Source organism: Nerophis lumbriciformis, linkage group LG27 (genome assembly GCF_033978685.3).
Source record: "Nerophis lumbriciformis linkage group LG27, RoL_Nlum_v2.1, whole genome shotgun sequence".
Classification (NCBI taxonomy): domain Eukaryota; kingdom Metazoa; phylum Chordata; class Actinopteri; order Syngnathiformes; family Syngnathidae; genus Nerophis; species Nerophis lumbriciformis.
The window spans coordinates 33382711-33406902 of record NC_084574.2 but is presented as its reverse complement, the minus strand read 5'-3'; the positions used below and the strand labels follow the sequence as shown (position 1 = coordinate 33406902).

General features: G+C 44.6%; 1 protein-coding gene across 2 annotated transcripts in view; it reads left to right on the top strand.

Moving 5' to 3' along the window:
* Nucleotides 1-12141, top strand: part of card14 (caspase recruitment domain family, member 14) — an 86930-nt gene extending 74789 nt beyond the window's left edge. For both annotated transcript variants that reach the window (XM_061988042.2, XM_061988041.2), the window contains 3 exons: nucleotides 3546-3664; nucleotides 10139-10254; nucleotides 11764-12141. In XM_061988042.2, coding sequence (XP_061844026.2) covers nucleotides 3546-3664; nucleotides 10139-10254; nucleotides 11764-11971 — 443 coding nt within the window. In that variant the 3' untranslated portion in view covers nucleotides 11972-12141. The remainder of the gene's footprint in view (nucleotides 1-3545; nucleotides 3665-10138; nucleotides 10255-11763) is intronic.
* The last annotated feature ends 12051 nt before the right edge of the window (nucleotides 12142-24192 follow it).

Below are 24192 nucleotides of genomic sequence, written 5' to 3'. Positions count from 1 at the left end.
AGATATTTGATGTTCAAACTCATAAACTGTATTTTATATTTGTCAATAATAATTAACTTAGAATTCCATGGCTGCAACACGTGCCAAAGTAGTTGGGAAAGGGCATGTTCACCACTGTGTTACATGGCCTTTTCTTTTAACAACACTCAATAAACGATTGGGAACTGAGGAAACTAATTGTTGAACCTTTGAAAGTGGAATTCTTTCCCATTTTTGTTTTATGTAAAGCTTCAGTCGTTCAACAGTCCGGGGTCTCCGCTGTCGTATTTTACACTTCAAAATGCGCCACACATTTTCGATGGGAGACAGGTCTGGACTGCAGGCGAGCCAGGAAAGTACCCGCACTCTTTTTTTACGAAGCCACGCTGTTGTAACACGTGCTCAATGTGGCTTGGCATTGTCTTGCTGAAATAAGCAGGGGCGTCCATGAAAAAGACGGCACTTAGGTGGCAGCATATGTTGTTCCAAAACCTGTATGTACCTTTCAGCATTAATGGTGCCTTCACAGATGTGTAAGTTACCCATGCCTTGGGCACTAATACACCCCCATACCATCACAGAAGCTGGATTTTCAACTTTGTGTCGATAACAGTCTGGATGGTTCGCTTCCCCTTTGGTCCGGATGACACGATGTTGAATATTTCCAAAAAAAATTTGAAATGTGGACTCGTCAGACCACAGAACACTTTTCCACTTTGCATCAGTCCATCTTAGGTGATCTCGGGCCCAGAGAAGCCGGCGGCATTTCTGGATGTTGTTGATAAATGGCTTTCACTTTGCATAGTAGAGCTTTAACTTGCACTTACAGATGTAGTGACGAACTGTATTTAGTGACAGTGGTTTTCTGAAGTGTTCCTGAGCCCATGTGGTGATATCCTTTAGAGATTGATGTCGGTTTTTGATACAGTGCCGTCTAAGGGATCGAAGGTCACGGTAATTCAATGTTGGTTTCCGGCCATGCCGCTTACGTGGAGTGATTTCTCCAGATTCTCTGAACCTTTTGATGATATTATGGACCGTAGATGTTGAAATCCCTAAATTTCTTGCAGTTGCACTTTGAGAAACGTTGTTCTTAAACTGTTTGACTATTTGCTCACGCAGTTTTGGACAAAGGGGTGTACCTCCCCCCATTCTTTCTTGTGAAAGACTGAGCATTTTTTGGGAAGCTGTTTTTATACCCAATCATGGCACCCACCTGTTCCCAATCAGCCTGCACACCTGTGAGATGTTCCAAATAAGTGTTTGATGAGCATTCCTCAACTTTATCAGTATTTATTGCCACCTTTCCCAACTTCTTTGTCACGTGTTGCTGACGTCAAATTCTAAAGTTTATGATTATTTGCAAAAAAAAAAATGTTTATCAGTTTGAACATCAAATATATTGTCTTTGTAGCATATTCAACTGAATATGGGTTGAAAATGATTTGCAAATCATTGTATTCCGTTTACATTTACATCTAACACAATTTCCCAACTCATATGGAAACAGAGTTTGTTCATCAACCTTGCCCATGCATATATAAACATGTTTAGCACTAGTCTTACAAGTTAGAAATAGCCACTTCCTTGCCTGCGACACACAGCACATGAACGACTATTACAGCGTATGACGACATAGACTGCACAATGTCAACTGGATATTGAAGGACCCCCCCTGTTCAGGGTTAAAAGGGCCCCATAGGTGTCTCAGGTGCTTTTCTAAACTTTATCAAACGTTTTTTGAATCATTAGCCACTGATATATTTCTGTCATCCTTTTTACATAAACAGTACATTTTATCAACAATTGCACAAAAACAAACAAGTATTTCCTATTAAATAACAAACCCCATATTGTCCATCAACACTATTACTATGGTCTCAGTACTTTTTCCACGCATGCACACTATTAACTAGATCCACTCGACTTCCATCATCATCGGCAGTCACTCGAACGAGTATAACGATCCTCCTGGCAGGGGTGTATCCCTTTATGGAGGATGCATGTGCGTGACTTTGTTTTGCGTGGGTAGACTGGTGCACAGACAGTCACCACACGATCCTTGACAGAATCGGGGGCGTGGTTGGGGGCGTGGTTAAGAGGGGAGCAGTATATTTACAGCTAGAATTCACCAAGTCAAATATTTCTATTTCATATATATATATATATATATATATATATATATATATATATATATATATATATATATATATATCCCAGCGACCCCGAAGGGAATAAGCGGTAGAAAATGGATGGATATATATATATATATATATATATATATATATATATATATATATATATATATATATAAGAAATAATTGACTTTTAGTGAATTCTAGCTTTATATATATATATATATATAAGAAATAATTGACTTTTAGTGAATTCTAGCTTTATATATATATATATATATATATATAAAAGAAATAATTGACTTTTAGTGAATTCTAGCTTTATATATATATATATATATATATATAAGAAATAATTGACTTTTAGTGAATTCTAGCTTTATATATATATATATATATATATATATATATATATATAAGAAATAATTGACTTTTAGTGAATTCTAGCTTTATATATATATATATATATATATATATATATATATATATATATATATATATATATATATATATATATATATATATATATATTTAAATAAAAGAAATACTTGAATTTTAGTGTTCATTTATTTACACATATACACACAAATAACACTCATCTACTCATTGTTGAGTTAAGGGTTGAATTGTCTATCCTTGTTCTATTCTCTGTCACTATTTTTCTAACCATAGCTGAACACCCTCTCTGATGATGCATTGCTGTGTGGCACGCACAAAAGTGCTTTCATCAAATGCACTAGATGGCAGTATTGTCCTGTTTAAGAGTGTCACAACATTGCTGTTTACGGCAGACGGACTGCTTTACTGTAGACGTTCTATATATTGTGGGAAAGCGGACTCAGGTCTGCATGGAGCTGGAGGGGGCGTGGCCTCCAGCTCCGCCTGAATTTCGGGAGATTTTCGGGAGAAAATTTGTCCCGGGAGGTTTTCGGGAGAGGCGCTGAATTTCGGGAGTCTCCCGGAAAATCCGGGAGGGTTGGCAAGTATAGGTTAACCTCCTAGTGCCCCAAGACCCCATAGAGGAGCCTCCACTACCGGATGCACTTTAACGTCATGCCCAGGACACGACGCCCATTGCCCTGGTCGCCCAAATCTGGGGTCCCCTCCAAGGTTTCTCATTGTATCCCATTGGGTTGAGTTTTTTTTCTTGCCCTGATGTGGGATCTGAGCCAAGGATGTCATTGTGGCTTGTGCAGCCCTTTGAGAATCTTGTGATCAAGGGCTATATAAATAAACTTTGATTGACTGATTGATATTATTATCAGGCTTTCGCTGGCCACATAAAATGATGCGACGGGCCAGATCTAGTCCCCAGGCCTTGAGTTTGACACATGAGCTGTAGTGCAATTGTAAAATGTAGAATTTCGTAAAACAATTTTACATCTGTAAAAACTTCTTTTTTTTCTAAATCCCTTTTCTGGCTCATTTCAGAGGTGTTGAGCCCGAGTGATCACTCAGTACGACTGCAGAAATCCCAAGTTCTGGAGGAGTGTGGGCAGGGAAGCAACTGCTGTTATACCCTGCAGAGTGTGGAGAAAGTCATGAAGAAGGTTAGCGCTTAACCCACTAAATTAATTTGGTCTCCATTATGGCTTGTGACATCTCTGTGTGGCTTGATAAAGTGTGAGTGATCAATGCATTTATCCATCCATCCATCCATCTTCTTCCGCTTATCCGAGGTCGGGTCGCGGGGGCAGCAGCCTAAGCAGGGAAGCCCAGACTTCCCTCTCCCCAGCCACTTCGTCCAGCTCTTCCTGTGGGACCCCGAGGCGTTCCCAGGCCAGCCGGGAGAGATAGTCTTCCCAACATGTCCTGGGTCTTCCCCGCGGCCTCCTACCGGTCGGACGTGCCCTAAACACATCCCTAGGGAGGCGTTCGGGTGGCATCCTGACCAGATGCCCGAACCACCTCATTTGGCTCCTCTCGATGTGGAGGAGCAGCGGCTTTACTTTGAGCTCCTCCCGGATGGCAGAGCTTCTCACCCTATCTCTAAGGGAGAGCCCCGCCACCCGGCGGAGGAAACTCATTTCGGCCGCTTGTACCCGTGATCTTGTCCTTTCGGTCATAACCCAAAGCTCATGACCATAGGTGAGGATGGGAACGTAGATCGACCGGTAAATTGAGAGCTTTGCCTTCCGGCTCAGCTCCTTCTTCACCACAACGGATCGATACAGCGTCCGCATTACTGAAGACGCCGCACCGATTCGCCTGTCGATCTCACGATCCACTCTTCCCCCACTCGTGAACAAGACTCCGAGGTACTTGAACTCCTCCACTTGGGGCAAAATCTCCTTCCCAACCCGGAGATGGCACTCCACCCTTTTCCGAGCGAGAACCATGGACTCGGACTTGGAGGTGCTGATTCTCATCCCAGTCGCTTCACACTCGGCTGCGAACCGATCCAGGGAGAGCTGAAGATCCTGGCCAGATGAAGCCATCAGGACCACATCATCTGCAAAAAGCAGAGACCTAATCCTGCAGCCACCAAACCAGATCCCCTCAACGCCTTGACTGCGCCTAGAAATTCTGTCCATAAAAGTTATGAACAGAATCGGTGACAAAGGGCAGCCTTGGCGGAGTCCAACCCTCACTGGAAACGTGTCCGACTTACTGCCGGCAATGCGGACCAAGCTCTGGCACTGAGCATACAGGGAGCGGACTGCCACAATCAGACAGTCCGATACCCCATACTCTCTGAGCACTCCCCACAGGACTTCCCGAGGGACACGGTCGAATGCCTTCTCCAAGTCCACAAAACAAAACACAAAACTCCCATGCACCCTCAAGGACCCTGCCGAGAGTATAGAGCTGGTCCACAGTTCCACGACCAGGACGAAAACCACACTGTTCCTCCTGAATCCGAGGTTCGACTATCCGGCGTAGCCTCCTCTCCAGTACACCTGAATAGACCTTACCAGGAAGGCTGAGGAGTGTGATCCCACGATAGATAGAACACACCCTCCGGTTCCCCTTCTTAAAGAGAGGAACCACCACCCCGGTCTGCCAATCCAGAGGCACCGCCCCCGATGTCCACACGATGCTGCAGAGTCTTGTCTACCAAGACAGCCCCACAGCATCCAGAGCCTTAAGGAACTCCGGGCGGATCTCATCTACCCCTGAGGCCTTGCCACCGAGGAGATTTATGCATTTATGTGCAGTTATTTTTTTTTACAAATCCCAAAACCAGTGAAGTTGGCACGTTGTGTAAATTGTGAATGAAAACAAAATACAATGATTTGAAAATCCTTTTCAACCTATTCGCAATTCAATTGAATAATTCAATTGAACAATTCTTTTGAATAGACTGCAAAGACAAGATATTTAAGGTTCGAACTGAATTTTTTTTTGCAAATATTAGCTCATTTGGAATTTGATGCCTGCAACATGTTTCAAAAAAGACTGAGAAAAGTTGAGGAATGCTCATCAAACCCTTATTTGGAACATCCCACAGGTGAACAGGCTAATTGGGAACAGGTGGGTGCCATGATTGGGTATAAAAGCAGCTTCCATGAAATGTTCAGTCATTCACAAACAAGGATGGGGCGAGGGTCACCACTTTGTGAACAAATACGTGAGCAAATTGTCCAACAGTTTAAAAACAACATTTCTCAACCAGCTATTGTAATGAATTTAGGGATTTCACCATCTATGGTCCGTAATATCATCAAAAGGTTCAGAGAATTTGGAGAAATCACTGCACGTAAGTGATGATGTTACGGATCTTCGATCCCTCAGGCGGTGCTGCATCAAAAAGCGACATCAGTGTGTAAAGGATATCACCACATGGGCTCAGGAACACTTCAGAAACCCACTGTCAGTAACTACAGTTGGTCGCTACATCTGTAAGTGTAAGTTAAAACTACTATGCAAAGTGAAAGCCATTCATCAACAACACCCAGAAACACTGGCTCGTCTAAGATGGACTGATGCAAAGTGGAAAAGTGTTCTCTGGTCTGACGAGTCCACATTTCAAATTGTTTTTGGAAACTTTGGACATCATGTCCTCTGGACCAAAGAGGAAAAAGGACCATCCGGATTGTTATAGGCACAAAGTTCAAAAGCCAGCATCTGTGATGGTATGTGGGTGTATTAGTGCCTAAAGCATGGGTAACTTACACATCTGTGAAGGCACCATTAATGCTGAAAGGTACATACAGGTTTTGGAGCAACATATGTTGCCATCCAAGCAACGTTATCATGTACGCCCCTGCTTATTTCAGCATGGCTTCATAGTAAAAGAGTGCGGCTACTAGACTGGTCTGCCTGTAGTCCAGACCTGTCTCCCATTGAACAACTTAAGCTGCACATCAAGCAAGAATGGGAAATAATTCCACCTGAAAAGCTTCAAAAATTGGTCTCCTCAGTTTCCAAACGTTTACTGAGTGTTGTTAAAAGGAAAGGCCATGTAACACAGTGGTAAAAATGCCCCTGTGCCAACTTTTTTTGCAATGTGTTGCTGCCATTAAATTCTAAGTTAATGATTATTTGCAAAAAATAAATAAGTTTCTCAGATCAAACATTAAATATCTTGCCTTTGCAGTCTATTCAATTGAATATAAGTTGAAAATGATTTGCAAATCATTGTATTCTGTTTTTATTTACAAATTACACAACGTGCCAACTTCACTGGTTTTGGGTTTTGTATAAAAATACACATTTTGGTGCATTTATGAGCAAGTAAAACCACTTTTGCTTGTGCACCTTCTTTGAGGAGGACACCAGTCTGTCCTGTACGTGTCACAATTTGCTCTGGGTCCAAGGTGTATTCAATAGTGAAACTTGTTGATAAACACGTGTTGTTGGAAGCAGAGCAAATTACCGTATTTTCCGCACTATAAAGCGCACCGGATTATTAGCCGCACCTTCAATGAATGGCATATTTCATAACTTTGTCCACCAATAAGCCGCCCCGGACTATAAGCCGCGCCTACGCTGCGCTAAAGGGAATGTCAAAAAAACAGTCAGATAGGTCAGTCAAACTTTAATAATATATTAAAAACCAGCGTTCTAACAACTCTGTTCACTCCCAAAATGTACGCAAATGTGCAATCACAAACATAGTCAAATTCTAAATAGTGCAGAGCAATAGCAACATAATGTTGCTCGAACGTTAATGTCACAACACACAAAATAAACATAGCGCTCACTTTCTGAAGTTATTCTTCATTCGTAAATCCTTCGTCTTCGGTGTCCGAAGTGAAAAGTTGGGCAAATGTGAGATCCAAAATGGCCGGTTCCATCTCGTCGAAGTCATCGGAGTCAGTGTCACTGTTATCCAGCAGTTCTGTGAATCCTGCCTTCCGGAAAGCTCGGACCACAGTTGTGACCGAAATATCTGCCCAGGCATTTACGATCCACTGGCAGATGTTGGCGTCGTCTGGCGCTGCCTCCCTGTCTTAGTGAAGGTGTGTTCGCCTTCTGTCATCCACTGTTCCCACGCAGTTAGCAGTCTAGCTTCGAATGCCCTGTTGACACCAATATCTAGCGGCTGGAGGTCTTTTGTCAATCCACCCGGAATGACGGCGAGTATTGAATTAAGCGCGTAAGCGTGTCTCTTAATGTGATGTTATGAGCTAGCAAATATAACAACTACACTACCCAGCATGCAACGATAGTTACGAGCATGCGCGGTAGCCCTGAGAAGCGATGTTGTATGCTGGCAGTTAGAATGTGGTTATGAGCACGCTGTGAGTAAACGTTGAGAACTCAGTTAACACGCCTCGTCTGCATTATTTATAATTAGACAGACAACACACTTAATAGGAGCCATTTTGGGGTCTTTACATAAACACACAAATGGAAATGTAACGTCACATATCCCAGCATGCACCGCGCGCTTCTTCTTCTTCCGGGGGCGGGTGGTTGCTTACAGTACAAGAAGAAGCGCTTCCTGTTCTATGGGGGCGGGTGCTTACCTTGGCGGTTGCTTGCGTAGAAGAAGAAGCGCTTCCTGCTCTACCGGGAAAAAAGATGGCGGCTGTTTACCGAAGTTGCGAGAACGAAACTTTATGAAAATGAATCTTAATATTAATCCATATATAAAGCGCACCGGGTTAAAAGCCGCACTGTCAGCTTTTGAGTAAATTTGTGGTTTTTAGGTGCGGCTAATGGTGCGGAAAATACGGTATGTGCTTGGCTACTTGTTTGCATAGTACTGGATTTAAAGCCACTTTTTGGTTCCTAATCTATTAATTAAGTATATTAAATACTCTGGGCTATTTACAACAGTAACAATAGAAAACTCAGAGGTTAAATGCAAAGACTTTAATTGGAGCATTTGCGGTATTATTACACATTTGTGGATTATTTTGAGTCACTCTCTTGCGCCAAGGGAATATCATATCTAGCTGGAGGATTATTCAAGATAATTCTATCAGTGTTTCACAAACTTTATTGAGCCAAGGCACATATTTGCACAAGTAATTATTCACTGTCTGCCATGTAGGGGACACACATGTGATTGCTCTGCCGTCACTGCATTTAGCTGGTATAGACAGAGCAACAAATGTACATGATTTGTTATACCGGTACATGTTTTTTCCCCAGGTACACCTTGGGATTGAGAATGACTGAATTAAGACACATTCGTGTTGTAGCTGCACACGTGCTAGTGCAAAAGCAAGGCTCAACTCTATGCTTTTGCATTTTAATGTTGCCACAACCCATGATCTGCTTATTATACAGGAAAATAATATAAACCCCGAAACCAGTGAAGTTGGCACGTTGTGTAAATGGTAAATAAAAACAGAATACAATGATTTGCAAATCCTTTTCAACTTATATTCAATTGAATAAACTGCAAAGACAAGATATTTAATGTTCAAACTGAGAAACTTAATATTTTTTGCAAATAACCATGAACTTAGAATTTAATGGCGGCAACACATTGCAAAAGAGTTGGCACGCGGACATTTTTACCACTGTGTTACATGGCCTTTCCTTTTAACAACACTCAGTAAACGTTTGGGAACTGAAGAGACCAATATTTGAAGCTTTTCAGGTGAAATTAGTTCCCATTCTTACTTGATGTACAGCTTAAGTTGTTCAACAGTCCGGGGTCTCCGTTGTGGTATTTTAGGCTTCATAATGCGCCACACATTTTCAATGGGAGACAGGTCTGGACTACATGCAGGCCAGTCTAGTACCTGCACTCTTTTCTTCTTCTGCTGTTGATAAATGGCTTTGGCTTTGCATAGTAGAGTTTTAACTTGCACTTACAAATGTAGCCACGAACTGTAGTTACTGACAGTGGTTTTCTGAAGTGTTCCTGAGCCTATGTGGTGATATCCTTTTCCACACTGATGATCTAAGGTCCGTATTATCATCGATTACGTGCAGTGATTTCTCCAGATTCTCTGAACCGTTTGATGATATTACAGACCGTAGATGGTGAAATCCCTAAATTCCTTGCAATAGCTCATTGAGAAATGTTCTTAAACTGTTCGACAATTTGCTCACGCATTTCTTGACAAAGTGATGACCCTCGCCCCATCCTTGTTTGTGAATGGCCGAGCATTTCATTGAAGCTGCTTACCCAATCATGGCACCCACCTGTTCCCAATTAGCCTGTTCATCTGTGGGATGTTCCAAATACGTGTTTGATGAGCATTCCTCAACTTTCTCAGTCACTTTTGCCACTTGTGCCAGCTTTTTTGAAACATGTTGCAGGCATCAAATTCCAAATGAGCTAATATTAGCAAAAAATAACAAAGCTTACCAGTTAAAACATTAAATATCTTGTCTTTGCAATCTATTAAATTGAATATAAGTTGAAAAGGATTTGCAAATCATTGTATTCTGTTTTTATTTACCATTTACACAACGTGCCTACTTCACTGGTTTTGGGTTTTGTATAAAACAAAAAAAATAATAATACAAAAATCTAATAATATTTAATTATTTTATATGCTGGCTGAATTGAGCACGATTGAGGTACATTTACTTGATACTCGTTATACTAAACTCTCAAGTGATGTCACACGTTATTTTGAGATTACTGTATATATTTTCTCCTCATCCTACAGGGTATTCACTGTGTACTCCCACTTGGTTTGGACTGTGTACGTCGTCTGCACAGGGCTGAGATATTCCCTATCATAATCTTCTTTTGTCAGTCTGCAAGCAGTGCACGTAAACTCAGGTAAATGCTTCTTCTTAAACAAAAATGTGACACTGATGTCCCAGGATGTGACAATTCAGGGAAAGGGATGTTTAGAAATTCTCCATACAGCTACAGTCTAACCAGTGGGAACGAGCACCTATTTTATTTGGTGCATGGGGAAATGATAAGTGTGACCAGTAGATGGCAGTCAAACATAAGAAATACCTTTAGACTGCAATATGATGGCAGTCACACACAAGAGATTCGTGTAGGCTGCAATATGACTCAAGTAAACAACACCAACGTTTTATATGTTCCATTGAAAATATAGAACATTACGTATGGCGCTCAAAAATCCTTTATAATGCTTAGTACGACTTTGGTAAGCTATGAAGCCGCACTGCTTGATGGATTGTACTGTGCTTCAACATACGAGTATTTTTATGGTATGTGTATAAAGTAAAACATTATCTGGCATTTGTTTCACAATATTATGCAAAAGCAACTTTACTTACGTTCTGGTACATGCTGATCTGTATTTGGGATCTGCATAAGTCCTGAAAAATTTTGCGCGTCCGTCTTTGTAGTCCGTGCGGACACTGTAGTCGATAAGCTTTTTCTTTTTCTCTATCTTCTTGTTATGGGACATTCATCCTCCGCTGTTGCCATTTCTAATATAAAGTAGTGTAAAGTTCTTACTTATATCTGTCAGTAAACTCGCCATGAAAGCGCTAAAACAAACCGGTGTCGTGAGTTTACATTATTCACCCAAGGAACTTTAGTTACTAGAGAGTTCCGGTCGGACGGTTTTTTTCACGTTGTTGTTGCACTAGTGAGCCACAGATGAGAAGATGCTGCTCCGTTATTGATTGAAGTAAAGTCTGAATGTCATTAAAACAGTTAGCTCCATCTTTTGACACTTCTTCCACTCCCGTCCTTGCACGCTACACCGCTACAACAAAGATGACGGGGAGAAAAACGCTGTCGAAGGTGAGCCACGTAAATAAGACCGCCCACAAAACGGCGCATCCTGAAGCGATTGTCAGAAAGCGACTTGAAGATGATCAGTAAAACATCATCTATGCAACATTTTCACCAAAGAACCACCATCACATGTTATGTAGACCACAAGGAAGTGTTTTACATTTAGAAAAAATAAAAATAAATATGACTCTTTTAATGCGCCCTATAATCCCTATAATGCGCCTTATATATGAAAAAAGATCGAAAATAGTCCATTCATCATCAGTGCGCCCTATCGTCGGGAAAATACGGTGTTGTACCTGTGCTCAAGACCATTAAACTACTTTGGGATGACATGATGTGTTAAAAACACTAAAAGAGAACACATTGTATTTTTGTTTTAACTTGTAAAAGGCACAAAAGTCATAAGGTTAATTTTTAAACTATAAAGCTTTTCCCCTTACTTTTCCAATTATTTACACAGCTTTTTTTTGTTTGTTTAATTTTAATTAAATTCGCCAGAGAAGGGATCAATTGAAGCTGTTAAATAAGAAGACTTGACTTAATATCCAAACTTTTTCCCAGGTCAAAGCTTCACCGGCACAGCCTGTCGGAGGAGCAGCTGCTGGTGTGTTCAAAGAGCGAAGAGCCGCTGTTGGACAAACTTCCATGTTTGTATCACAAAGTGGCCCCTGACTCGTGGTGTGACCATAATTCACTGCTGACCGAGTTACGCAGTGTCCTCTCGGTGGAGCGGAGGAAGATTGTATGGGTGGAGCCTGACCTGTGGTAACAAGGATTTATTAAATTATGTTTATGCTTACTATTACCAATAGTTGTAAACATGAGTATGTATCTATGATACTTAAAAAATAACATTGTGAAATAGAAACACAATGTGATTTCATGTCATTTGTAATAACTGTACATGTGCTCACAGTATTTTGCTGACATCTGCACAATCTGATGAGATCCAATTAAAAAGAGTTTGTTTTGAATGATGCTGTCAGACAATGTATTTCTATTTTTAAAAATATGGTGATTGGATCTAATTGTGGATGTTGTACAGGGGCCTCAAGCACTGAGGCGGTGGGGTCCCTTGGTTTTACGAGTTTTTTTTTCTGCCATTTCAATATAAAAGCCGAAAGAAAATAATGTCATAAATGACAACGTAAAATTAATGTACCGTATTTTTCTGACTATAAGGCGCACTTAAATTCATTTCATTTTCTCAAAATCCGACAGTGCGCCCTATAACCCAGTGCGCCTAAAGTACGGCATAATTCTGGTTGTACTTACTGATCTCGAAGCACTTTTAATTGGTACATGGTGTAATGGTAAGTGTGACCAGTAGATGGCAGTCATACATAAGAGATACGTGTAGACTGCAATATGATGGCAGTAACCAACACCAAAACTTTAAATGTTCCATTGAGAATTCAGAACATCACACGCGGCGCTCAAAAATTTGTCAAAATGTTTTACTACGACTTCGGTAAACTATGAAGCTGCACCGCTTGATGGATTGTACTGTGCTTCAACATACGAGTATTATTATGGTGTGTGTATAAGGACCGCAAAATGGCACCTATTAGCAGACATATTACAGCCCGGATAATCACCAGAACCCCTTCAATCCAGCACATCACCCCTGTTCTGCAGCAACTCCACTGGCTACCCATCAAACATCGTATCCACTTTAAAATAATTCTCCTCACTTTCAAAGCCATCCATAACCTCTCTCCATCTTATCTCTCTGACATGATGCATGTCGCCACGCCCTCACGTTCCCTAAGATCCTCTTCATCCATTCACTGTCCTTTTATTTAAACTGTCCACCATGGGTTCCCGAGCTTTCAGCCGCTCTGCCCCACATCTTTGGAACTCTTTGCCACCAGACCTTCGTAACTTAGACTCAATATCCCTCTTCAAATCAAGACTCAAAACACACCTATTCCTGACTGCTTATTCATTGTAATCATCTTTTCTTCTCTATCTTTGTTGTTGTTATTATTGTTGTTTTTGTCCAATTTGATTTTAATGTTTTGATTTTGTACGGTGTCCTTGAGTGCCCAGAAAGGCGCCTTATAAATAAAATGTATTATTATTATTATTATTATTATTATTATTATTATCTGGCGTTTTGTTTCGCATTATTATCGAAAACCAACTTTTCTTACTTTCTGGTACTTGCTGATGTGTATTTGGGATCTGCATAAGTCCTGAAAATGTGCGTGCGTTCGCAATTGTAGTCCGTGCCGATACCGTAGTCGAGAAGCTTCTTCTTTTTCTCTATCTTCTTAAGTGGCATTCAACTTCCACTGTTGCCATTTCTAAGTTTACATTATTCACTCAAGGAACTTTAGTTATTAGAGAGTTCCGGTCGGACGGTTTTTCACGGGACTCATTTCCGGTGTTGATGTTGCATTAGTGAGCCACGGATGAGGAGATGCTGCTCCGTTATTGATTGAAGTAAAGTCTGAATGTCATTAAAACAGTTAGCTCCATCTTTTGACACTTCTTCCACGCCCGTCCTTGCACGCTACACCGCTACAACAAAGATGACGCGGAGAAGACACTGTCGAAGGTGAAGGTAAATAAGATCGCCCACACAACGGTGCATCCGGAAGGGACTGTCAGAAAGCGGCTTGAAGATGATCTGTAAAACATAATCTATGCAACATTTTGACCAAAGAACCACCATCACATGTTATGTAGACCAGTGATTTTCAACCACTGTGCCGCGGCACACTAATGTGCCATGAGATATTGTCTGGTGTGCCGTGGGAGATTATGCAACTTCACCTAATTGGTCCAAAAAATATTTTTTGCAAATCAATAATCATAATAATGTGACGACGTGGTCGCATAGTGATGCGGGTGTGTTCTCCCAGGGATGCAGACGGCTTCGGACACAGCTTGCAGGTAGGAATATGATTTATTTAACATATAAATCATACGATGAATAAACAAAAGACATACACGTAGCACAAAAGGCAAAACAAAAGGGCTAGCGTGGGAGCTAGTAAACCAAAATAGCCTAGCGTGAAAACTAGCAGCTAAGGAACATGAAATAAACGTCGTCATCAGTTGTATGGGAACAAACTAGGAAGCCAGACCGAGTGAGGCCAGAGCAAAGACTAAATAGCCCTCTGATTAGCGCCCGGGCAACAGGTGCGCGTCCCGGACACTAACCAGAGGCAGGTGTATACAATCTGCCGTCATGGCAACAGAAACAAACGAAACTCAAGGTGCTGAAAACACATGTGACTCAAACATAAACAAACTATGATCCGGGCAGCGGATCGTAACAGTACCCCCCCCTTAAAGGACAGATTCCAGATGTCCCTTGACACTAAATAAAACTAGAACCCAAAAAACAAGAAATAGTTCTAGAGTCAAGGGAGGGCGGAGGGAGGATTTGGTGGTGGGTCGCCAGCCCACGTGTCCCCGAATCCACCGGGGAAGAGTCAGGTGGCGGCGGCGAGTGGAACGCCGCTGCCGCAGGCGAGGCGGGCGACCACGGAAAGGCCACATTCGTGGCTGCCGAGAAGGTGGGCGTGAGTGGCGCCAGAAGTTCATCAGCCGGAGAGTTCTAAGTCTATGTCTCGGGTGTGGCTGCTGTTTGCGCCACAGGCGTCCATACACAAACCTCCGAGAGCGCCGCTTGCGCAGCCAGACCACTCGAGGTCGCTGAGACGACGATGAGGGCGAGGAAGGTGGCGGCGTCCTGGAAAAGCCCACCGGAGACGAGGAGAGAGCAGACGTCGCCGTGGAAGCAGGAGGAGTCGTCGTCGCCGTGGAGGCAGGAGGAGTCGTCGTCGCCGTGGAGGCAGGAGGAGTCGTCGTCGCCGTGGAGGCAGGAGGAGTCGTCGTCGCGGCAGCCGGTGCAGGTTCTGGTGCTAGTCTTGGAGCGGCGCTGGTGTGGGAACCAGCCTTGGAGCCGGCGCTGGTGTGGGAACCAGCCGAGGAGCCGGCGCTGGTGTGGAAACCAGCCGAGGAGCCGGCGCTGGTGTGGGAACCAGCCAAGGAGCCGGCGCTGGTGTGGGAACCAGCCGAGGAGCCGGCGCTGGTGTGGGAACCAGCCTTGGAGCTGGCGCTGGTGTGGGAACCAGCCTTGGAGCCGGCGCTGGTGTGGGAACCAGCCTTGGAGCCGGCGCTGGTGTGGGAACCAGCCTTGGAACTTGGCATGGTGGAGCTTGGCGTGGTGGAGGTACAGGAGACGAAGCTTGGTGTGTCAGCCGAGGTGCAGGAACAGGTGCAGATGCTAGCCAAGGTGCAGCTGGAGGTGGCCTAGCTGGCGGTTGTGGCTTAGCAAGCCGAAGGACTAGTGGCGGTGGCCGTGCAGGAGGTTGCGACTTAGCACGCCGAAATACTGGTGGCGGTGGCCGTGCAGGAGGTTGCGGCTTAGCACGCTAAAAGACTGGTGGCGGTGGCCGTGCAGGAGGTTGCGGTTTAGCACGCCGAAAGACTGGTGGCGGTGGACGTGCAGGAGGTTGCGGCTTAGCTGAGCGCAGTTGTGCCACCCCACTCACACCGTTCCCAGTACTAGCCCCCCCCTCAAGACGCGGATACCAGACGCGCTCCTTGCGGTTTGGAACCGTCTTCATGGGTGGGTGGGGGGAGGTAAGGAGGCGGGTATACTCCTCCTCTTTAAATTGTCCAAATTGACTCTTATCACCCCCTCACTTGAGATTGGGTGGGAGCACAGGGGGAAAAAATATGTGCAGTGGGCGGAGCAATAGTCACTGGGGGCGGAACCAAAGTCACTGGAGGTGGAGTTTGAAAATCAGGATGTGACTGACTAGACTTACACTTAACAAAAATGTCCTGATAATGTTTTATCTTGGAATAAAAGTCATTTGGAAGTGGCTGACTGAAATAATTAGAAGATGGAAAAAAAAATTCTTGCTCAATGACGTCATCAGAAGTGGGCAGAGTTACCTCTTCGGGGGGCGCCAATGAAATGACGTCATTGTTGCAACTGTCCATGTGACTGACAGCCCAATCGGAGAAATGTTTGGCGAAGTGGTCGATTGGGTTGCCAAACATCTGAGGAGGGGAAGTGTGGGCTGAATGTAGCTTGCTGTGTACCAGTGGAGGAGTCTGAGGGAGTGGCGCGTCTTGGCAGCAAAGTGAAGACCTCTTGGGCGGCTTCCGTCTTCGCTGACGCGTTCGGTACTGCGGGGGTGTGGCGGTGTCCTCGGGCCAAACGGAGTGGATTGGGACCAGCTTTCCGTTAGGACCCCATATCAGGTCCTGGCGCTCCGAGGGGGAATAGCGAAGAGTTTCCGCCTCCATCGCTCGCAACACCTCCCACGTACCTTCGTCGAACTCCTCGTTAGCCGATGCGGGAGAATTGTCTTCTGCTGGCTTCCTACTGTGACGACGTGGTCGCATAGTGATGCGGGTGTGTTCTCCCAGGGATGCAGACGGCTTCGGACACAGCTTGCAGGTAGGAATATGATTTATTTAACATATGAATCATACGATGAATAAACAAAAGACATACACGTAGCACAAAAGGCAAAACAAAAGGGCTAGCGTGGGAGCTAGTAAACCAAAATAGCCTAGCGTGAAAACTAGCAGCTAAGGAACATGAAATAAACGTTGTCAACAGTTGTATGGGAACAAACTAGGAAGCCAGACCGAGTGAGGCCCGGGCAAAGACTAAATAGCCCTCTGATTAGCGCCCGGGCAACAGGTGCGCGTCCCGGACACTAACCAGAGGCAGGTGTATACAATCTGCCGTCATGGCAACAGAAACAAACGAAACTCAAGGTGCTGAAAAACTCAAACATAAACAAACTATGATCCGGGCAGCGGATCGTAACAAATAATGTGCCATTGTCTAGTGCCTGTGCTGTGTAGAACTTTGCAGGGTAATCTTGTAATACTTCATATCAGTAGGTGGCAGCAGGTAATTCATTGCTTTGTAGAAGTCGGAACGCGTCGAGGATGGTTTGTCGTGATCCCAATATGCAGAGCACAGCGGGAGACAGCGTGCAGGTAAAAAGGTATGTAACGCTTAAACCAAAAATGAACAAAAGGCAAATCCCGCTAGGAAAAGGCACTGAAGCATAGGTAAAACAAAAACAAAAGTAAAACTGAACTGGCTACAAAGTCAACAAAAACGGAATGCTGGACGACAGCAAAAACTTACAGGGTGTGGAGCAAAGACGGCGTCCACAAAGCACATCCAGTACATGACATGACAATCAACAATGTCCCCACAAAGAAGGATAGCGTACGCACAACTTAAATAGTCTTGATTGTGAAAACAAAGCAGGTGTGGGCAATAGCACTCAAAGGAAGGCGTGAAGCTGCTACAGGAGAATACCAACTAAACAGGAAGGGTCACCAAAATAACAGCGCAAGACAGGAACTAAAAGCACGACACGCAGGAAACAACAACAAACTCAAAATAAGGCACGACAACCTAGTGGAGTTTCATTTTTTAACCTTTTCTGCTGGTGGTGTGCCTCTGTATTTTTTTTATGAAAAAAATGTGCCTTGGCTCAAAAAAGGTTGAAAAACACTGATGTAGACCACAAGGAAGTGTTTTACATTTAGAAAAAAAATCATGTATTGACCCCTTTAATGCACCTTATAATCCTTCTGTATGAAAAAAGATCTGAATAGACCCGCTCATCGGCAGTGCGCCTTTTAATCCGGTGCGCCCTATGGTCCGAAAAATACGGTAGCTGTGAAAGTTCAATAATAAGGTTGAATGTCCAAGACTACCACCTATAATGCCTATCAAAAATACGAAATGGTTCATTCCATCTGGATAGCAACAAACCTTACTCCAAACAGTTCACTCGACACAGACGTCATAACGTCATCAAAGCTCACCTTTTAGCATCCACACACAGCACCGACATTTTGGAACAAGGATGAAGTGATACAAGAAAGTTAAAAATATAATCAATCTATCCATCCATCCATCCATCTTCTTCCGCTTATCCGAGGTCGGGTCTCGGGGGCAGCAGCCTAAGCAGGGAAGCCCAGACTTCCCTCTCCCCAGTCACTTCGTCCAGCTCTTCCTGTGGGACCCCGAGGCGTTCCCAGGCCAGCCGGGAGACATAGTCTTCCCAACGTGTCCTGGGTCTTCCCCGCGGCCTCCTACCGGTCGGACGTGCCCTAAACACCTCCCTAGGGAGGCGCTCGGGTGGCATCCTGACCGGATGCCCGAACCACCTCATCTGGCTCCTCTCGATGTGGAGCAGCAGCGGCTTTACTTTGAGCTCCCCCCGGATGACAGAGTTTCTCACCCTATCTCTAAGGGAGAGCCCCGCCACCCGGCGGAGGAAACTCATTTCGGCCGCTTGTACCCGTGATCTTGTCCTTTCGGTCATAACCCAAAGCTCATGACCATAGGTGAGGATGGGAACATAGATCGACCGGTAAATTGAGAGCTTTGCCTTCCGGCTCAGCTCCTTCTTCACCACAACAGATCGATACAGCGTCCGCATTACTGAAGACGCCGCACCGATCCGCCTGTCGATCTCACGATCCACTCTTCCCTCACTCGTGAACAAGACTCCGAGGTACTTGAACTCCTCCACTTGGGGCAAGATCTCCTCCCCAACCCGGAGATGGCACTCCACCCTTTTCCGGGCGAAAACCATGGACTCGGACTTGGAGGTGCTGATTCTCATCCCAGTCGCTTCACACTCGGCTGCGAACCGATCCAGCGAGAGCTGAAGATCCTGGCCAGATGAAGCCATCAGGACCACATCATCTGCAAAAAGCATAATCAATCTAAGGCAGCATTAAAGAATGTTTCACTTTTGTGTCTCATTGCCCGTAACTGTGAGGAGGTTACCGTCTCTCTTCGCCCAATGGAGCGATATTGACAGCGGCAGGAGTTGACCCTGCAATCATTCCTGCCATAACCACCACTCGTCAGCCTAACGACGCTGTGCCAATGCAGCCTGGAGGACAAGTCACCGCCGCGGAGCGACCTCGTCGATGAAGATCACGCCCCTGTCTCTACTATCACATTCCCAACAGCACCATTTGTCACAGACGGCGCTCGCATCCAACACTCCTTAACCTTCTTCTTCTTCTGCGGGGATCAACAAACAGCTTTGCTACCAATAGATTGTGTGAGTACCCTGATGCTCTTAGTACTGGAAAAAGACTTGAACTTTCAGAGACTTTGTCGGGGGGGAAGCCGTGTCATGATTATTGCATTTGTTGACTCAGGGGCAGGCAATTGCCTGATGGACTCAAACTTTTTGGATTTGCATTAATTTGTTCAATTTAAACTTTGCTCCCTGAAGGAGGTCTTTAGATGGCCAAATTTCACCAGACTGAAATTTTAGATTTACAGTAATCGGGTAATCACCATGAAGCGATACGCTTCTTTATACTTCTATGTCAGTCGACACCCATTGTATTAGGTCTCCCATGGCTGAGACTGCATAATCCCAGCATTTATTGGGGTAAGACCACCTTTTTGAATTGGAGCACCATTTGCTATGCTAATCGTTTGCGTTCCGTGGTTCCCTCGACGGCCACACCTAGCCATATTGATGAGACCATTAATCTGTCGGGGGTACATGCTGAATATCACAACTTCAAACAGGCATTTAGTAAAGAACGTGCTCAGTTCCTTCCCCAACATCGTCCTTACGACTGTACCATTAAACTGATCCCGGGGGCATTGTTACCTGTTGCAAGACTCTATAAGGTGTCAGGTCAAGAATAGTCAGCATTAAATGACTATATTTACTCGTCTCTCGCAGCGGATCTCATTCGCCCCTCTTACTCTCCAATGGGGGCTGTTTTTTTTTCCTTGAGAAAACTTTGCGGCCCTATATGGACTATCGTGGTCTAATCGACATACCTGTGAAGAATAGCTATCCTTTGCCACTTATGGATTCGGCATTTAGTTATTTATCTTCTGAGGGGGAATGAGTGGAAGACCACTTTTCACACCCTTATCGGGCATTTTGAATATTTAGTTATGCCTTTTGGCCTTACTAATGTGCCTATGGTTCCCCAAAATGTAATTAAAGATGTCCTCAGGGACATGATAAATCAAGTCTGTTTTGTGTACCTTGAGAACATTCTTATGTTTTTCAGAACTCTCCAAGAACATGTTCGCCATGTCGGTCTCATCCTACAGCGTGTTGTTTCTGGGGTTCATGGTGGATAAGGGCCATCTCAAACCTGATCCTGCTGAAATCCAGGCAGTGGTCGAGTTGCTATCTCCTACATCGAGGAAGCATTTGAAAACCGCTAACCACTATTGGCAATTTATAAGCCACTTTAGCAGCAAAGCTGAACCCTTGACAAGGCTCACAGATGAAGCGTGAAGTGAAGTGGATTACATTTATATAGCGCTTTTTATCAAGTGACTCAAAGCGCTTTACATTGTGAAACCCAATATCTAAGTTACATTTAAACCAGTGTGGGTGGCACTGGGAGCAGTTGGGTAAAGTGTCTTGCCCAAGGACAGAACGGCAGTGACTAGGATGGCGGAAGCGGGGATCGAACCTGCAACCCTCAAGTTGCTGGCACGGCCACTCTACCAACCGAGTTATACCGCCCCACAGATACCTTTCCGTTGGACCCCAGAAGCCGAGGCAGCCTTTATTTTGCTAAAACAAATGTTTAGTAAAGCAGCAATACTTAAGCACATTGATCCTGCTTTACAGTGTTTTTGTTGAGATTGATGCATCGGATACAGGAGTTGGAGGAGTTCCGTCCCAGTGTTACTCACTTGACCAGAGACTTCAGCCTTGAGCCTTCTTCTCGCGTCGCCTCACAGCGTCTGAAAAAAAACAATGATGTGGGGAATAGAAAGCTGGTGGCCATCGTTCTCGCACTACAGGACTGGAGGTACTGGTTAGAGGCTACTGCCACGCTATTCCTGGTCCCCACAGATCATAAGCCTGGCATATTTAAGGACTGCTCAAAGACTCAACTCCTGCCAGGCACGTTGGTCACTGTTTCTGTGACCAACCATCAGTGTGTGAATGTGTGTATGTGAATGGGTGAATGTGGAAATAGTGTCAAAGCGCTTTGAGTTCCTTAAAAAAAGGTAGAAAAGCGCTATACAAGTACAACCCATTTACCATTTACCATTTACCATTTCTCACACACTTCAACTTCTCTATTACCTACAGACTCAGCTCCCGAAACACCAAGCCCGCTGTGCTCCCCAGAGTTTTCGGACCTGCCGCTGAGAAAACCACTTCGAAGACCATCGTACCTGGCTCGAGTTATAGGAGCACTACAATGGAAAGTGTCCGATGCCGCCTCCAAGACCAAGATCCCTGACAACGTTCCTGCAGTAAAGCGATTTGTCCCGAATGAACTGAGATCTGAAGTCCTACAGTGAGGACACGCATCCAAAGTATTGTGTCATCCTGGCGTAAGACACACTCTGTTTTTGGTCTCGCAGAGATTCTGGTGGCCGGTGATGGGAAGAGACATCAAGAACTTTGTGAATGCCTGCTCCATCCGTGCCAGAGGCAAGGCTTTTTATCGCCCTGCAGGCGGTTTCCTCCACCTTCTGCCTATTCCGTCACAAACATGGTCCCACATCTCCTGAGATTTCATCACAGGCCTTCCAATTTCCCGGGGCAACTCAGTCATACTCAGTGTGATCGACTGGTTTTCTAAGATGGCTCATTGTATTATTTTGTCCAAACTACCGACTTCTCTCAAGACGCACAACTTCTGGTCAAGCACGTTTCCCACCTACATGAAATCCATCAATATCTGGTCTTGGACAGGGGACCTCAATTCGCATCCAAAGTTTGGAAAGCTTTTTGCCTTATCTCCAGACCAACGGCCAGACGGAGTGGACTAACCAGGTGTACCACCGACATCCTTCGTTCAGGTCCTCCCACCTGCCTTGGGTGGAGTATGCTTACAATCCCCTCACCTCCTCGGCCACAGGTATGTCTCCTTTTAAAGTCGCCGACGGTTATCAGCCGCTAGGGATGGCAATCGAAAACGGGTTCTTGTTCATTGTATCAATTCCTTGGAATCACTTGCCAATTTTTCAAGCGATTCCCTTATCGATGCCAATGGTTGGGAATGACGTTGTTATGCAACATGCGTATAGACGTCAGAAAGCAAAATGGCGGGGCCCGGGCGAAACAAACACTGTAAGGTTGACTACATTTTACAAGAAACAATTGCAAGATTGCTACTTAATCAAGAGGAGGACATATGAGCAATATGTTGAAACATTTGAACACACAGCATGCAACAATTATTAATGAATGTGGTGTTTTTAAACCGCGTCGATATAATCCCAGCAGCAGTAACGCTAGCAGACCGCAAATACAACAGGTACTATCTCACCCCATCATGTTAGTGCTATTACCTGTTAAATTGAAATGAATGCCTTCTCATTTAGATGAGCTTTACAAGAGACAGATTCTCACTGGCTCCGAGGCGGGCGGTAAGTACTAGCTTCATTTCATGTCTGCCGCGCGGCGCTATAGCGTCTCCTTTCACCGCGGCGGGGAAGTGACCAAGCAGTGACTAAGTTTGTGGTTTAGAGCGAGCACCAATTTGCCACAGTACTACACATTTCCAAGAGGTGAATGTTCAATTGTAGTCAGAGAAAATGTGAATATTTTCCTGCAGCCACATTTTCACTCAGTCATTTCCATTATTCAGGTGACACTCATAAAATTAGAACATTGGGTAAAGGTCATTTGATGTCAGAGTGTCAGTCTGTGTCTGTGTCAATGTGTTTGTCTCTGTGTGTGTCTTTGTGAGAGTGGGTGTGTTTCGGACGTAGGCCTGGCTCCAGCTCTCAGTCTGGCACGGTTGATCACAGCTCTCTAATCAACTTACCTGCCTGCTATCAACTCATCACCTGCAGTCTATATATGTTTGGACTTCACTAAGCGCGATCGCCAGATCGTTCACAGTGCCACACGTAGTAACGCTTCTGGCCAACTTTCCTAGAATTCGAGCATTTTTGATGATCTGGCTGATCTGTTGTTTTTGTGTTTTTTGCTCCTCGACTTACCCGTTTTCCTCTGCCTTTAGTACTCTATCTACAGTGTGTGCCTGCCTCAGCCTGCTTGACTCAGCCTGCTCTCTTGGACCACAAAAGCCCATAACCTTATTGGGTTTTCAATAAAAACCCTTGGACTTTGATTCTGCCTGTCATTTCTGCATTTGGGTCCACCAATCGTGACAGAATGATCTGGCCCTCAATGGACCCAGCAGATTTTGACAGTGCTTAGGAGGCCCTTGCCAATCAAGGACAGCGCTTGGGAAACCATGACCAACTGCTACAGAAACGTATTGCCCAGATGTCACACGTTTCCACCCAGCTTACAACTCTCATCAATCAACAAGCTCAACCACCACCCAAGCCACCTGCACCCCCTGCCGTCCCTGCTGCGGGTGCATCCCCCCTCCCCCGCCTGATAAGTACTCCGGCAATCCTAGCACCTGTCGTGAATTCTTAACTCAGATCCAGCTTGCTTTTGATGCTCAGCCCTCTCGCTTTGGCCGTGAGGCAGCCAAGATCGCTTATGTAGCCAACCTGCTACAGGGGCCTCCTTTGAGTTATTTCAATGCCCTTCGTGAGCAAGGATCCCCTGCAGTCCAGTCCTTTGCTGCACTATCTGCAGAACTGAAGCGGGTCTACGACTACCCCATACGAGGGCAGCAAGCAGGGCAGCAGTTGTTGCGACTCCATCAAAGGAGGCGCTGATTAATAAAATTTGCCCTTGAATTCTGGTCCTTGGCTGTGGAGTCTGGTTGGAATGACCAGGCCCTCTCACTGCTTTCCAGAATGGGCTTCGTCAGGCCATTGGAAGGGAGATTGCTCTGAGGAAAGAGCAGCTCTCCCTCGACGAAGCTATTACAGCAGCTATCAACAGTTTTTTAAGACTCCACATTTTCTAAAATGTTCTATTCAAGGTTTTCATAAACTAAGCCATAATCATCAAAATGTTATCAAAAGAAGGTGTGACATATCTTGTGTTGCATGTTATGTATATAATAAGTTACAACTTGTAAATC